This window comes from Acomys russatus, chromosome 7 (genome assembly GCF_903995435.1).
Source record: "Acomys russatus chromosome 7, mAcoRus1.1, whole genome shotgun sequence".
Lineage (NCBI taxonomy): Eukaryota > Metazoa > Chordata > Mammalia > Rodentia > Muridae > Acomys > Acomys russatus.
Genome location: NC_067143.1, coordinates 58,251,031 through 58,268,861, shown reverse-complemented (window position 1 = coordinate 58,268,861; position 17,831 = coordinate 58,251,031). Strand labels below are relative to the sequence as shown.

The window sequence follows — 17,831 nt, the reverse complement described above, 5'->3', positions numbered from 1 at the left end:
CAGTGTTTGGATTTTGCCTTTATAAGACCCGAATAATGTAATTCGATGCCATACCCTACAAATCTCAGATATGGGTCTGGCCAGTATCTATGAACCTGGCCAATATTTAATAAAACTTGTTTCAAAGTTGGCTCAAAAACAAACAAACAAACAAACAAACAAAACCAACCCTCCAAGCATAAAATACCTAGGATATCTGGGACACTATGTAAAGACCACATCCAGTAATAGTAGCTGTATAGAAAGAAGAAGAAACCCAATGAATATTTTCAACAAAATCATAGAAGAAAAATTTCCAAATGTACGGGACAGCAAATAATTGGACCAGAAAACAAAGGCCCCTTGGTCAGCGCAGAAATCTACCAGACCTTCAAAGAAGAACTAATACCAACTCTCTTTAAACTATTCCACAAATAGACACAGAAGGAACATTACTAAACTCATTCTATGGGGCCACAGTCACCTTGATACCTAAACCACAGAAAGACTCAACAACCTATGCATGTCTGGAATGAAGCCTAGTTGGTCATGGTGTATGATATTTTGGAAGTGTTCTTGGATTCATTTTGCAAGTATTTTACTAAGTATTTTTGCATCAATATTCATAAGAAAGATTGGCCTGATGTTCACCTTATGCTTTCACATCACAGTTCATCATCAGGAGAAGTTAGAACAAAACTCAAGCAGGGCGGGAACCTGGACCTAGGAGCTGATGCTGAGTCTATAGAGTCATGTTGCTTGTTGGATTCTGTTCTCCCACTCCTGTTTTCCTTAAGTCTGATCTCCACCCTCACCTCTCTCTGTGCTTCCTCGCCTACCTTGTTTGTTCCCTCTGTTCAACCACTACCTCTGTGTATTCTTTTTCTCTTTCTTGGTGAGGATTAAGCTTCCTCCTTTGGATACTCCTCGTTAGTTATCTTCTTTAAGTCTGTGCACTGTAGTATGTTTACCTTGTATATGTGGCTAAAACCCACTTATAAGTGAGTATATAACATGTGTGTCTTTCTGGGTTTGGGTTACCTCACCTAGGATTATCTTTTCTAGTTCCATCCATTTGCCTGCAATTTTCATGCTTCAGGTTGCTGGCCAAGTGAATGCTGAACTCCTAGTCTGCTCAGATTTGGCTGGGTTCTGCCATCTTGGGACCAGGAAGCTGTATGATCCTATTTTCCAAACTGTCTCCACTGGGGAGCCAACAGAGCCATGATTTGGAGGTTGGGATGCTTTCCCTGGGATCCAGACACTTCTGTGGGGGAGGGGGAGCAGAGTATCCCTGGAACTGGGGATTTGAGTAGGTAGGAAGTGCAGGGGTCTCCAAGCCCAGGACCTTGTGCTACACCTGGACCTGGGAGACAGTCATGGGGACATTAGAGCTGTGTGTCCCTAGCTCCTGGGATGTCCCCTCCCATATGTCCCAACTTCAGTGATTTGGAGTCAATGGTCACGTTACTCACCTGATTTGCAGTCTCTGGTCTTCTGCTACTTAGATACAATGCACACTCACCACCACCATCTTGCCTCCTCTCTTTTCTTTTTCATAAATTAATTTATTTACTTTATATCCTGATTGCATCCTTCTCATCCTCATTTCCTCCCATTTGTCCCCCCACCCATCCTTCCATCTTCCTTTTTTTTCTCAGAAAAGGGTCAGAAAAAGAGAGGCCTCCCATAGATAACAATCCTCCCCACCACATAAAGTTGCAGTAGGACTAGGTGTATCCTCTCCCACTGTGGCTAAGCAGGGAAGCTTACCTAGGGGAAAGAGAGCCAAAGGCAGGCAACAGAGTCAGATACTATAAGTACAAGAAAAACATCATTTTGAAAAAGAAACTCCATTTTGTGTTAAACATGACCAAGGACTGAACCTAGATTCCAGGAAAAAACACAAAGCAGTCTAAAGAGAAAAATTTCCCTAGCAACACAATCAGCGCATCCTGGGAAAACACCCAGGGTCCAAATATACTCTTTGCTGGTCAAGCTGAACAGCAGATGGTCTGCACATAGCAAAAACCAGCTGGGAGAAACCAGGCCAAACTTCCTAATGCCCCCCTCCCCATACATTTTTAGTCATTTGAGGTCTGGAATGTCAGTTTCAACCAATTTTTTTTATACATCAACTTGCCCTTACACCTATTACCCAACCATGAAACACCAAGGCTTGTAACTCCTTGCTTGCAGTATTTCTGTCCAATCATATACTGTAAAACCAATTTATTTGTCTAAAACCTATAAAAAAAACCCTCTCAATTGAGACTCTGGCCACTTCCTTGCATCTGCTGTGTTAGTGCATAGGAGGTATGGCCCAAGCTCGAGCTTGCAAAAAAGACTTCCTTGTGATTGCATTTGGACTTGGCTTATGGGTGGTCTGTTTGGGATGGGTGGGGGTATCTCTCACTATTTGGGCATAACAATACAATGCCTGTTCTTGCTGTTAGAAGTCCCACATGAGATGCACAACAACTATTTATGTGCCAGTGGCCTAGGTTAGTCTTTTGTATGTTCTCTGTTTTTTCTTTTCTTTTAAAAATAATTCATATTCCAATTATTATTTCCTCACTTGTATCTTCCTGTTTCTCCTCCCTCCCTCTTTCACCCTATTCCCCTACCTTAGACCTGTGACAGAAAGAGACCTCCTCCCACACCATATGATCATAGCCTATCAGGTCTCATCTGGACAGCCTGCTTCACCTTCCTCTGAGTTCTACCAGGCTTTCCCACCAAGGGGAAATATTCAAATAGGGGGCATCAGAGTTCATGTCAGAATCAGTCCCTGCTCTCCACACAATTGTGGAGAATGTGCTGTCCATTGGCTAGATCTGAATAGGGGGTCTAAGTTTACTGCATGCATTGTCCCTGGTTGGTACAGTAGTTTGTGCATGCCCTCCCAGGTGCCAGCCTTTATGGTTTTCTTGTAGGGTTCCAGGACCTTCTGGGTCCTTCTATCTCCCCATTCTCCCATACCTCTCCACCTGGAATCCTAATAGCAAGTCCCACTGTCTCAATCCGCTACTGAGTGAAGACTCTCAGAGGACATCCATGTTGGGCTAGTTTCCAATTATAACTGAGTATATACTATGTGTATCTTTCTGGGTCTGGGTTAACTCACTCAGGATGATCAGTTCTATCCATTTGCCTTCAAATTTCAAGATTTCCTTGTTTTTAATAGCTGAGTAGTATTCCATAATGTAAATATACCACAGTAGTAGGCATAGTAGTCCGGACTGGCATCTATGGCCTCTTAGCATTTATAGACCTCTTCCCAGGCCCTTCTGGCTTTTATAGTCTGTGTTGAGAAGTCAGGTGTGATACTGATATGTTTACCATTATAAGCTACTTGGACTTTTCCCCTTGTAACTTTTAATATTTTTCATTGTTCTGCACATTTTGTGTTTTGATTATCATGTGGTGAGAGTATTTTCTTTTCCGGTTTATTCTATTGGTGTTCTGTAGGCATCTTGAATATTTATATGCACCTCTTCCCTTAAATTGGGGAAATTTTCTTCTATGATTTTGTTGAAAATATTTTCTGGGCCTTGGAGCTGGGTGTCTTCTCTTTCCTCAATTCCTGTTATCCTTAAGTTTCCTTGATTTCTTGGATGTTTTGCATCAGGAATTTTTCAGATTTCACAGTTTCTTTGATGGTTACATCATACACCTGACATTCTTTCCTACATCTCTTGTATTCTGTTGATGATGCTTACCTATGCAATTCCTGTTTTCTTCTCTAAGTTCTGTCTTTCCTGTCTTTCCTCAATTTGTGCTTTTTATCATTGTTTCCATTTTCATCTTCAGATCTTGGTCCTTTTTATTGATTTCCTTCACCTGATTTTTTTGTTTGTTTTTGTTTTTTTTTTCTGAAGAATTTCCCAGTGATTTCTTCATTTCCTCTCTATAGTCTTCTGGCCTGGCCTAAGGTCCTCAATTTATTTGGCTGTATCACCCTGTATTTGTTTACAGATTTTATTTGTTCCTTCCATTATCACCTTTATTATATAAGATTTGAGGTCATTTTCTTGTGTTTCAGTTGTTTTAGAGTTTCCAGGACTGATTGTTTTGGGATAATTGGGTTCTGAAGATGCCATAATATCTTGGCTTTTGTTATTTGTGTTTTTGTGCTGGTCTTTAACCATCTTGCTGTCTCTTGTGTTGGGTGGTAGTTTCTGGTGTCCTTCACTGTCTATGAGAGCAGACTGTAATGGAGTGGCTCTAAGTTTACACCCCTCACCTGTGGGGATTAGGAAACTCTTCAGGTGGATCAGGTAGGTGACCTGAGGTCAGATCTACCTGTGTTACATACTGTGGTGTCTCCTCTCAGCAGGGAGACTCAGAAACTTGTGGTTTGCAGCCCACAGTTCCTTCTGAGACACAGAGTACATGTGCTCTGTGACCTGCCAGGTGTGTCCCTAGACCTTGGAGCCAGAGTCTGTGCCTGTGTGGACCCGGGAACTTTCTCTGGATTGGCTGGGTGACCTGATGTCAGATCCACTTTTATTTCAGACTGTGAGGTCTCCTCTGGGATAGAAGACCCAGTCACTATCTACAGTTTCCCCTCCCTCCTCTCTCCCAAGTCTTTCCCCATCTCCTCCACTTTCTCACAGATCCAACCTCCCACTTCAACCTGACTATGGAAAAGAGCAGACACCCTACGGACACCAACCAAATGTGTATTAATTTTTTATTGAATTCTAGAAAGTTGTAATTTTTTGGTAATTTCTGTCTTGATTCATTTTTTATTCAGTAGTGAGTTGCTCAGTTTCCACAAGGTTGTGAGCTTTCTGTTGTTTAAGTTGTTCTTGATATTCAGCTTTAGTGTCTAGTGGTCAGACAGGATGCAGGGTGTTATTTCAATGTTCTTAAATTGTTGAGACTTCCTTGTGTCTCATATGTAGTCAGTTTTGGACAAAATTCCATGAGGTGGTGAGAAAAGATATAACCTTTTGTGTGTATTGTCCTGTAAATATATTTTAAGTCCATTTGGTTTATTACATCTGTTAGCTCCAGAATTTCTCTATTAATTTTTTTGTCTGGATTACCATATATTGGTGAGAGTGGGGTATTGAAGTCTCCCACTGTCAGGGTGTGATGATCACACATGATTTAAGCTGTAGTGGTATTTCTATTATGAACTTGGGTGTTCTTGTTTTGGAGTATAGATGTTAAGAATTGCCATGTTCTTTTTTTTTTTCTTTTGATGAGTATGTAGTGCTATTCCCTATCTCTTCAGATTAGTTTTAGTTTGAACTCTACTTTTTAAAATTGGATACACCAGCTTGCTTTTCACCTATGAATGTCTTATTTTCCTCAATTAATTGTGTTAAAAGTTTCACTGGGTATATAGTAGTCTGGGCTGGTATCAGAGAATCTGTCTGTCTAGGCCTTTCTAGACTTTCAAGTCTCCATTAAGAAATGGGATGTAGTCCTAATAGGTATGTTTTTATATGTTACTTGTCTTTTCCCTCAAACTTCAAATATTCTTTCTTTGTTCTGTAAATTTAGTGTCTTTATAATTATGTGCCAAGGGGTCTTTCTTTTCTGGTCCAATCTATTTGCAATTCTGTATGCTTGGAAAATTTTCTTCTATGATTTTGCTGAAAATATTCACTGGGTTTCTTCTTCCTCAATGTCTACTACTCTTAGGTTTGGTCTTTTCATGGTGTCTCAGATTTTCTGGATGTTTTATGTTTTTGTTTTTTTTTTTTAATTTTGTTTTGATTTAACATTTTCTTTGACAGAGGTATCAATTTCTTCTATCAGGTCTTCAAAATCTGACAGTCTCTCTTTAATCATTTGTACTTTGTTGATGAGGCTTGCCTCTGAAGTTCATTTTTAAGTTCCTAAATGTTTCATTTCCAGATTTCCCTCAATTTTGGTTTTTGTTATTGATTCTTTTTCTCTTTTTGGATCTTGAACTGTTTTATTCATTTTCTTTCATAGATTTCTTAAGGGAAATATTCACTTCTTTTTTTAAAGACCTCTATCATATACATAAAGGATATTTTAAGTTCATCACATGCTTTGGCTATATTACAATTCTCAGAGTTGTTGGGTTGTAGTGGAGACATAGTGTCTTAGCTGTTATTATTTTCCTTATCACTGTGAACACTTCTGGTCTCATATGCACATTATTTTTTATTTTCTGTGATTATGTATATTTCAAGTACCTCTGGCCATTTTTTATAAAAATAATATATGATGATCTTTGTTGATTAATCCAAGTATCAATCAAATGTTACTGGTTTCAGTTTCTCATTACAAGGTCTCCCCCTCCAGGGGACATGGTCAAATGTGAGGCACCAGAGTACGTGAGAAAGTCGTATCACACTCTCCACTCAACTGTGGAGAATATTCTGACCATTGGCTAGATCTGGGAAGGGGTTTAAAGTTTACCTCCTGTATTGTCCTTGGCTGGTGCCTTAGTTTGAGCAGGACCCCTGGGCCCAAATCTGCCTATCATATTGTTCTACTTGTAGGTTTCTAGGACCCTCTGGATCCTTTTATTTTGCTGTTCTCCCATGCGTCTCTCATTTAGAGTCCCAATAGGATGCCTTCCCCTCTGTCCCAGTTTCCTGGTAAGTGAAGGCTTTTGTGGGACATGCCCCTTGGGCTAGTATGCAGATATAAGTGAGTATATACCATTTGATTCTTTCTGCTTCTGGGTTAACTCACTCATTATGATCATTTCTAGCTCAATCCATTTATCCACAAATTTCGGGAATTCCTTGTTTTTAATAGCTGAGTAGTATTCCATAGTTTCTTTCACCGACTTCCATATTTAATATTCCTGTTGGCTTGTCAATGTCTTTTTCTGTGTTTGATAGGAAAATAAGCTTTGAGTTGTTTGTTCATTTATTCAATTTACCCAGAGATAACAATTGCTTTTGACCATATTAAGCACAAGTTCAATGCTAAAATTCTGTAGCTGCTATCTGAACATAACTTGATAACTTACATTTCATCTTTTCCTGAGAACACTGTGTGATGTCTATCAATAACATGTATCCCAGGGACAATCCCTAGTTTTGACTTTTTTCCCACCCATCCTCAAAGAACATTAAACCTAAGTCCATGTAGGCAGCACTTTCTTCCTCTCCTCATGTTGAGAGACTATTTGTATGTTATGTCTCCCTCACCCCTGTTCTCATTCTTTCTGGAGATATTCACTGAGTTGATATTCTGTAAACCTTATTTTGCAACAAATCTAATATTTATTAGTTTTTCTAGTTGTGACCTCCATGGTATTGATTAAAATGACCAGTGCTGCCATTGTTGCAACTGAAAAATATGCAACTGTAAATGCCATGCATATGAGTATTGCATTCATTCAACTCGCTGTACAGAAATAGAGTATCCAAGATGAATGTAAGGACATTCTCCAGTCCTTGCCATGGTATTGGGATCCCAGTGAGGACTCTGTTGAACACTCCCTAGCTCAGTGCATCAGTCTCCTGTGCTCACTTGGCTTTCTTTTAATTTTTTGTTTGATTTTGTTTTGCCTTTCCCCCCTCATACAACTCATCCCAAACTGATAGTTCACATCACTTATTTTTAATTTTCATTCTTGGAATCCTATTATAGAAGATAAATTCCATTTTGAGTGTTTCTCATTCTCAATCCCAGTGGCATAGAATAATGTCTTACATTTCAGAATTGCAAAATATAATTCTAAATAGATTCAAAGATGATTTTTTTTTTCCTGAAGCACCAAAGCAGAGATAGGAAAATGGAATGAGTGGGATAGCTATCGTCCAAATATAGCCTTACTGAAGATAATCACAATTTTAAGAGAAAGACAGCCAGCTCAGCCCCAGAGTGTAGAACAGGGTGTGGTTCTGACCATGAAGTCTTTCTAACTCTTTCCTCTTCGAATCTTGTTGTTGAACTTATAAGCTTTATTCTTCAGAGAAACTATTATAGTTTGTTTCTTTTGGTACTTGGAAGCTCAGGAACCTACTCATTCCAGAACAAGAGCTCACGTTTTGTACTTGGTATAGAAGAATATCACAGATTATCCCAGGCAGGAAGCCAGACCCTGGCATGCAGACTCGGAGTTCAGGGAGACAAGAATCATAAACCTAATGAAGAAGTTTGTATTTCTCTCAACCTTGGCTAGACAAGCTTCTTTTTTGCAGAGAATAGTGGTAAATGCAGAGGCCTATAGCTGATCAAAGTACTCTCTGCTCATGCTCACCTGAACACGGGTCATCTATACCAATCTCCACTCTACACTCCACAGAGAACTTCACAGATGAGTTGTAAAGAATGTAAGAGCTGGCCTATGGAGAGAAGCACTGTCAAAGGCTGACTTCTACATGTAGCATGGCTGCTTCACAATTATTATGTTTATCTGCATGATCAAGTCAATCAGAATTTCATCAGGAATGGAAGAAGAGTCTCTGGGGTCCCACCCCTGTCAGAGGAGGTACTCGTAGGTGATGATTCTTGAGAGGAGAGAGAGAGAGAGAGAGAGAGAGAGAGAGAGAGAGAGAGGAGAGAGAGAGAGGAGAGAGAGACTTTCTTTTGGGAACAAGGCTGCTGGTATGTTACCATGTGGATGTCCACACCCATGTGTATATGTGAAAAACTAATTGGACTCAGGAGTTATTAATCACAATGGAAAAAAGAGAGTATGAATTTGAAAAATCAAGGACAGGGGTATATGGGAGCAATATTATCTTCAAAATAAAGGAAATAATTGAAAGTGACTAAAAAAGATGGAATTAGGTGTGAGGAGTTGGATTGGGGTCCCAATATGAAATTAGAGGGAGCAAGTTGTAGGTCTATCTGACCAATATACATACTACACTATATGGACCTTTCAAAATATAAAAATATTATTAGAAAGATAAATTCATAGATTAATCAAAGATTGATTCACTATTATTCTTTACAGACCTTACAATTAGGCCATGACCAGAAGCCAGGATCACAGATCTGAAGTTTTATGAATCTACAAGTTCCATCCTTACTGACAATCTTTCTAACAATATTCTTAGGAATTTTAGTATCTTGTTGCTTCTTATCATACAATAGAATGGATATATTTGTCAGATATATCTCAAAATAACTTAGTGGAAAAACAAACACAGCCTGATAGATTCAAGTCTGCATTAACCAGCTTTCTGTTATAACAAATAGTTAAGATAATCAACATATTAAAAAAAAGAGTTACTCTTGGTACAGAGTTTTCCATGTCTCAGTTCCTGGTGAAATGAGGCCATCGATATAGTAGGGATGTGTAGTTAAACAAAGCATTCATATCATTGTCAATAAGGAAGATAAAGTTCTGATTGACACATCTCTTTCATGAAATGCCTCAATAAAATAAATATTGCAACTGGGCTCAATTTATAAACGTTTCTAACACTGCCTAAGAACACCATAATAGGCGGCAGGCTTTTTGGCAGTGACAGACTTTGGGGACAATTAAGATGCAATCTGAGCCCGTGGTGTTGATACTTGCTTTTAATACCAGCACTCTGGATGCAGAGGCAGGTGAGTCTCTGAGTTCAAGGTCAGCCTGTTCCACAAAGACATCAAGGACTATTAGAGAAATTCTGTCTCAAAAAATCTAACAACAAAGATCCAGTCTGTAACATACTTAATGAACAACTTTGAAATATATTAATGTAACTTATAAATGTGTTTAGCAATTTATGTCTGTATGATTAGCTTTATTCCCTTAATTTAAAAATTAATTTTAGTTTATGAATGAAATTTCTAATTTTGTATATAACACAAAATTAGAACTCGAATATTGATTGAAAATCTCACATGCTAGCACTGTCATCAATTTGTTTTCAATCAGAACATTGCATTTAACATTATATGAAAAAAGCATCATTGCTATATCACGATTTTCAAAATATCAAATACCTCTAAAATATATTTTTCTACCAATCTGTCTCTTCAGAGCACCCTTAATCTCATTATTCCTGAGGCTGTAGATGAGGGGGTTCAACATGGGGATCACCACCATGTAGAACACAGACACCACCTTGTTCTGGTCTGTGGAGTAGCTGGACTTGGGCATCACATAGATGAATGTGATGGTTCCATAGAACAGAGTGACTGCAGTGAGGTGGGAGGTGCAGGTGGAGAAGGCCTTGCGGCGACCCTCAGTGGAGCGCATCTTCAGGATGGTGACGAGGATGTAGATGTAGGAAACAGCTATGACAAGCACTGTCACCACAATGATGGCTCCAGCTGTGAATGAGGGAACAACTGCAGGGACACTGACATCAGAACAGGAGAGCTTTACTAATGGGGCAAAATCACAGAAAAAGTGATTGACTCTATTTGGTCCACAAAAAAGTAGTGAAAAGAAGGAACACGTGAAGGAGGAAGCATTAAGAAAACCACCAATATAAGATCCTACAAGTAACTGGACACAGACTTGTGTGGACATTTTGCTTGAATAAAGCAATGGGCTACAGATTGCTATAAAACGATCATAAGCCATGGCAGCCAGAAGAAAACATTCAACTGTCCCAAAGAAAACAGCTGAGCCAAGCTGAATGCCACATCCAAGGTAGGAGATGGTATTTTTCTCTACCAGGAAGTTGACCAGCATATTGGGTGTGACAGAAGATGAGTAGCCTATGTCAGCAAAAGCCAAGTGGCTAAGAAAAAAGTACATGGGGTGATGGAGCTGGGCAGAGACTCTGATGAGAAGGATGGTGCTGAGGTTCCCAGACACAGTCACCAGGTAGATGCACAGGATGATGGTGAAGAGGACGACTCTAAGGACGGGGTCATCTGTTAATCCCAATAAAACAAACTCTGTCACTGCAGTGTGGTTTCCATTCTCCAGGAAAGCCATGGGACAGTGTTGCTTTTGCTATATCAAGGCTGTGGTGGAGACATTACAGGGAGGAATTTGTAAATGGGTAGTTTCCACTTTCATTAATATACAAATAATGCCAATATATTTAAAGATGTTTAAGCATCCATATTTATTTGCCTGCAAGGATGAATCTACAATTTCAAGCTGCACAATACATGTAAAACATTTAATTCATATAATATGCCTTTTAATTTACATGTTATATTGTCTTACCAATTACATCTTAAAGGAAAATATGAAAATAGAATATATAAAATAAATTCTGAGTGTTTTAGGAAACATGAATGCATAAGATTATAGAAAATACTTGGATTGCACCTAATATTTGCATGCTTCTTAAAAGACAAGTATGAATCTTAGAATTGTGTATAGACACAGATAGCTAATTTATAAAATTGCAATATTTTCATAAGTATATTGTTTTTTGCATAAAATATTACATCATCATAAATATGATTTTATCAGTATTTTAATGTCTTGGAAAGAGATTACTTAACTTGTATATGGCTTATATAACAGCCAATAAAATCAGAATTATAACTCCAAGCTGTTTGAACTCCACTACTGTATATCTATGCAATAATAAAGTTAAATAATAATAGTCTTAGATGCTTAAATACCAAAAATGATAGGAATGGATTTTTGTAAAGTTATTTTAGCTCATATTGAGTAAGATTTTCCTACATAAATACATTTATTATTCACACACCAACTAGACAGGAATTTGAAAATATCAATAGAATTATTTGTCACAAATTTGTTAGATGGTTTTATGTATTTGAAATAGAAAATACTGCTTTACTAAATAATTTGAAATATCTATGCAATCCCTATGAAGAAACATAATAGATACTCAACCTATAGCTAAAATAGTTTTATCTTGAGTATACAAATTTTTTTCAAATGATAAATGAAGACCAATTAGCCAGATTTATTATGAAAAGCCAAAGTCCTACCTCTTGAAATGTGAACTCATTCATCCTTCAGTGAAAAGTCAAAGTTGCAGTGGTTATGTAGTCATCTCTTAGTTTTTAAGCTCCTTTGAGGATAAATCAATGAAGATTCTAAAGAGCCAAATGTGATTTCTGAAGTATTCCTGTGTTGAATATTGAGTGATTCAAGTACAGGCAAAAATAATTAAGCTTCCAAGATCCTGTCAATTCTCAAGAGGCTAATTTATTATTGTGCTATCTCTTGGTGTTCATGCATTGTCATGTAGGATTTGCTTAGTATTTACTATATCATAATATATTTTCCTATAAACAATTAATTTTATGTTTACTTTGATATTTGTGATATACAATGCTAAAATTTAAATGTAAAAGCTAAGCTGCTTTCTTTTTTATCAATATATATTTATCTATAAGTATTTTGACAGAAGCGGTACAACTTGCACTATTGAGAAGGTTTACCAGGAACATCTTTAAAGAATTTTGATAACCTCTGAATTAGAAGACATATTCAACATTTTCTCTTATTCCCAGATAATAAATTTTGCTTTCAGTGTGTGCTATTTTGCTACATTTAAAAGGTGGATGTACAATCACTGTCTACCAGACTAGCATTTATTTTCAAAAATACAAAGGAGTTGGAGAGCTAGTTCAATCAATCATTATAGTGCTTAAATTGAAAACATAAGGTCCTGAGTTCAAGTCTGAGAACTCACTTAAAAGCCGGGTGTGGTTATGTGCACTTGTAACCATAGCTCTGGGAAGACAGAGACAGTGGATCTCTGAGACATTGTGGATACACAGTCTAGCCTACCAACAAGCTTTAGGTCTCAGTGAGAGACCCTGCCTCAAAAAAGAGCCACATTGGATGACCCCTGAAAACAACTAAGACTGACTTCTGACCCCCTTCCATACATACCACACACACAAGAATTTAATGAAAAATGAAGGCTAAAAAATTATATTTTATACACCATCTGACACATAGTCAAAGTCACTAAATGACCTCTTGTGTTGTCAACATTTTGTTCATAGGATCCTTTTCCAGAATGCAGAGACAGGTTGGTGGGCAGACTGACTTCTATGTTTCGTGAAACCCAAGGTTGAGGGAAACGTATATTTAGTGGGTGACTGAATTGCCATTTTTAACATATGCCATCAAGTATCCCAGATGATCATGAAATGAAACCATATAAAGTTAAATTTTAAATAACATTTTTTGCACATTTCCACCATTGTATAAGAAGGCAGAACATGAATGTCTTAAAATTACATAAAGAAGTAAGAATTTAAAATTACTTGGAAACCTCTAAAAATGGAAATACAGTCCAGGTGTGATCTCTTGAGTAGTATCCTTGATGTAGGTAGGTCACAGCAGAACCCAAAGACTCATTGCTACTCTAGTTCTCCTGCTAACCCTGATTTTATGATCCTGTGTAGCTGGTATTGGAGGGTTGGTTTGACAGTCACTACAATGATTATAACCAACAATCCTATCAAATCCCTTTATATTGATAATTATGTTAAGAGTTTTACATAGAGAGAATCATCAGAGGTTATTGGAATTTCGATGCTTTACCTATTCTCATTTTCATTTGATAGATCAGAGACTTAGGAGTTCAAACAATTTGTATACCGTGATTCTCACCCCTATACATCTAACAGTGGATTGAAGTCTACAATCTATTCTTAAAAATCCTAAAAAACAAAACAAAACAAAATACAAGCACAAAACAGAAGATCCACACAATAATGAATTGAGCATTTCTTAAAAACAAACAAACAAACAAACAACAAAAACAAAAGAGCAAATAAGTATTTGAAAAAAAAAAAGTATGTTCAGGATCTTTAGCCATTAGAGCAATAGGAATTAAAGCAGTGTTGAGAATCTATCTTGAATAAAATAAATGATAACCATTGTTAGAGAGGTTGTAACTCTCTGTCTCTGTCTCCGTCTCCGTCTCCGTCTCCGTCTCTGTCTCCGTCTCCGTCTCCGTCTTTCTCACACATATACACATAGAAAGTATAACTACTATACAATCCATCCATCCATACCACTCCTCACTATAAGCTCAAAGGACTCTAAATGAGAGGATCACAGGCACACTTGCGTGCTCATGTTTATTGTTGGACTTCACTCAGTAACCTAGACATGGATCAGCCCAGAGGTTATCAACAGATGAGTGAATTAAGAAAGCATAATAAACGTGCACCATAGAAATTTATTCGTTGGTAAAGAAGAAATAAATTTGTTAATTCATACAAAAATGGATAGAACTTAAGATTATTGTGTTAAGTAAAATGAGCCACATAGAAAAACAAATGTCATGTTTTCTCATCTGCCTGGATACACACACACACACACACACACACACACACACACACACACAATGTAGTGATACATATATATGAAAGTTGTTGGCCTAAGATTCTTGTGTAACTCAAATGCTGATTTCTATATCCTTTATATCTGGTGGCAAGCCTTGTTCTTAGAATCTTCTGTCTCAATATTTTATAAACTCCATGTCCCAGAGTTTATCTGTCAATAAAGCATCTTATAGCTAATCACTGATCAGAGGAGAAAATAGGCTGGACTTCCTGCCAGTCAGGGGAGGAGGAGGATTCAGCAGGAGATTCAGCCACAGGTAAAGGTGCAAGAGAGATGAAGAAGATTAAGCTGCAGAAAAGAAAAAACCTAAAATGTAAGTAACTTGGGTATTTGGCAAAGATGGAGTCAGGATAACATAGAGGGTTAAGAACAGACTTAAACTGCTCAAGATTGTAAAGCCTTATAAACAAACCCAAAAGAGTATCAACTATGTGTGCGATAGGCAGGTTAAGAGAGAAACAGAGAAGCAAATACAGTTTTATAAAAACAACCTACAGAACCCACATTAGCTGCCATACTGAAAGTCCTGTGGTACACCCTAGTAGCTTTCGGCTTGGATCTCTCACCTCCTGCTTCTTATTGACGTGGCCTGTCTGGGACACAGAGAGCAAAGAAGCAGAGCTGAGTAGGGGACAGGCTACAACCCACATTAGGGCTCATTCTACAAAAGACTGTTGGACACCCGAACAGCTTTGTGTTTGGGTCTATCTCAGCTCTGATGAGTAGTGGACTGGCCCATCTGGGACACAGAGAGCAAAGAAGAAGAAGTGAGTTGGGCTCTGGCCATAACCCTCAATCTCCACCATACCAAGGAGGCCTAAAGGGCACCTGAGCAGCTTTTTTCTTAGAGCACTTTTTGCCTGATCCCAACCTGCCTGGCCCATTTGGGATGCAGACAGGAAACCCAGCAGAGCTTATCTGGGTGCAGGCTCCAACACACACTGTACACCATCTAAAGGAGGCCTCAGGGGAGCCCTAGCAAAGAACCTTTGGCTTGGAGCACTCTTTGCCTCCTCCCAACCTGCCTGTCTCACATAGGACACAGACAGTGACTCCATTGGAGGAACCAGAGATTACCAGATGTCTAGATACCAGAAAAAGAACACAAGCAACAAAAGGCAGAGCCATATGACACCACCGGAAACCAGTGCTCCTACCACAGCGAGTCCTGGAGATGCTAACACCCAAGAAGCACAAGAAGAATATTTTAAATCTAAGGTGTTGAAAATGATAGAAGACATGAAGAATAATAAAAAAAAAAACTCTCAAAAAAACTACGTTTATATGAGGATATTAGATCCCTTGGAATTGGAGTTAAAGACTGTTGTGTGTAGGCTCAATTTTCTTTTTTCTTTTTTTTTTTTTTAATTATTATTTTTTTATTATTTTATTCTTATTACATCTCAATGTTTATCCCATCCCTTGTATCCTTCCATTCCTCATACCAATGTATAAAGATTAAATAAACTAACAACAACAACAGCAAAGCCTGTAGAAGGGGTCCATTAGTCTTCTTTAAGCCAGGTTTGTGGTGCACACCTTTAATACCAACACTCGGGGAAGTGGATCTTCATGAGTTCGAGGCCAGCCTGGTCTACAAAGTGAGTTCAGGACAGCCAGGGCTCCACAGAGAAACCCTATCTCAAAAAATAAAATAAAATAAAATAAAATAAACTGTATGAAAAAAAAAAAAACTACATTTAAACAGACGAAGGAACTGAATAAGTCCTTTAGAGAATTACAGAAAAATACAATCAAATGAGAGAAAGAAATAAAACAACTTGAGACCTAAAAAGGGAATTAGAAACAACAACAACAACAACAAAACACAAATGGAGGCAATCCTGGAGTTGGAAAACTTGGGAAGAGAACAGGAACTGCAGACATAAGTAACACAAGCAGAACACAAGAGATCGAAAAGACAGTCTCAAGCATAGAAGATACGGTCAAAGTTTCCAATACATCTGTCTAAGAAAATGTTAAACTTAAAAAGTTCCTGACACAAAACACCCAAGAAATCTGGGACACTATAAAAAGGCAAAATCTAAGAATAATAACAATAGAAGAAGGAAAAGACTCCAAGCCCCAGGGCCCAGAAAACATTTTGAACAAAACCATAGAAGAAAATTTCACCAACCTAAAGAAAGAAATGCCCATAAACATACAAGAGGCCTACAGAACTCCAAATAGATTGAACCAGAATAAAAAAAAAATCCTCCCACCACATAATAATCAAAATGCTAAATGTACAGAAGAAAGAAAGAATATTAAAAGCTGCAAGAGAAAAAGGCCAAGTCACATATAATGACAAAGCTATCAGAATTACACCTGACTTCTTAACAGAGACATGAAAGCCAGAAAGTCCTGGATAGATGTCATGCAGACACTAAGAGACTACAGACACCAACTCAGACTACTATACCCAGCAAAAATTTCAGTCACCACAGATGGAAAAAACAAGATATTCCATGACAAAACAAAGTTTAAACAGTACCTAAGTACAAATCCTGCCCTTCAAAAGATACTAGAAGAAAAACTATGACCAAATGATGCTAACTACACACAGGAAAATGGAAAATAAATAAACCTACATCACAAAACCAAAAGAAGGAAAAACACACACACACACACACTACCACCACCAACATGAAAAACAAAACAAAAAATCCCAATAGAATGTCCTCACATGCATACAAGAAACACACCTCAGCAATAAAGATAGGCATTACCTCAGAGTAAATGTCTCAAAAATGATATTCCAAGTGAAGCGACACAGAAAGCAAGCTGGAGTAGCCACTGTAGTATCTAATACAGTAGACTTTCAACCAAAACTAATGAAAGAAGATGGGGAAGAACACTTGGTACTAATCAAAGGAAAAATACACCAAGAGGACGTCTCAATCCTAAACATCTATGCCCCAAATGCAGGATCACCCACATTCATAAAAGAAACATTACTAAAGCTTAAATAACACATCAAGCCCCAGAGACTTTGCCACCCCACTGCCACCAATGGACAGATAATTGAGACAGAAACTAAGTGGAGAAATAATGAAACAAATAGATGTCATGAGTCAAAGGACCTAACAGATGTCTACAGAACATTTCACCCGAACAAAATAGTGTAGCTTCTTCTCAACACCTCACAGAAGCTACTACAAAATTGACCATATACTCAGACATGAAACGAATCTCAATAGATGCAAGGAGATTGAAAAAAAAATACTGTATCTTATCAGATCACCGTGGATTAAAGCTGTAATTCAACAAAAACTTATACAATGGATAGCCTACAAACTGAGGGAAACTGAACAACTCCCTACTCAATGAACACTGGGTAAGGGATTAAATAAAGAAATTAAAGACTGCCTAGAATTCATTGAAAATGAAGGCACAACATACTAAAACTTATGAGACAGAATGAAAACAGTGCTAAAAGGCAAGTTCATACACACCACTAAGCACCTTCATAAAGAAATTAAAGAGATCCTGTACTAGCAACTTAACAGCACACTTGAAAACTCTAGAACAAAAAGAAGCAAGGCCACCAAAGAGGAATAGACAACAGGAAATTATCAAATTCAGGGCTGAAATCAATAAAGTAGAAACAAAGAGAACAATACAAAAAGTTAGTGAAACCAAGAGTTGG

At 37.8% G+C, this 17,831-nt stretch overlaps 1 protein-coding gene across 1 annotated transcript; it reads right to left on the bottom strand.

Annotated features, from left to right (window-relative positions):
• Positions 1–9,865: 9,865 nt before the first annotated feature.
• On the bottom strand, positions 9,866–10,820 carry LOC127192025 (olfactory receptor 502). Its single transcript, XM_051149369.1, has one exon. It carries the CDS (start codon positions 10,817–10,819, stop codon positions 9,866–9,868), a length of 954 nt encoding a protein of 317 aa, XP_051005326.1. The 5' UTR covers position 10,820.
• Between the last annotated feature and the right edge of the window lie 7,011 nt (positions 10,821–17,831).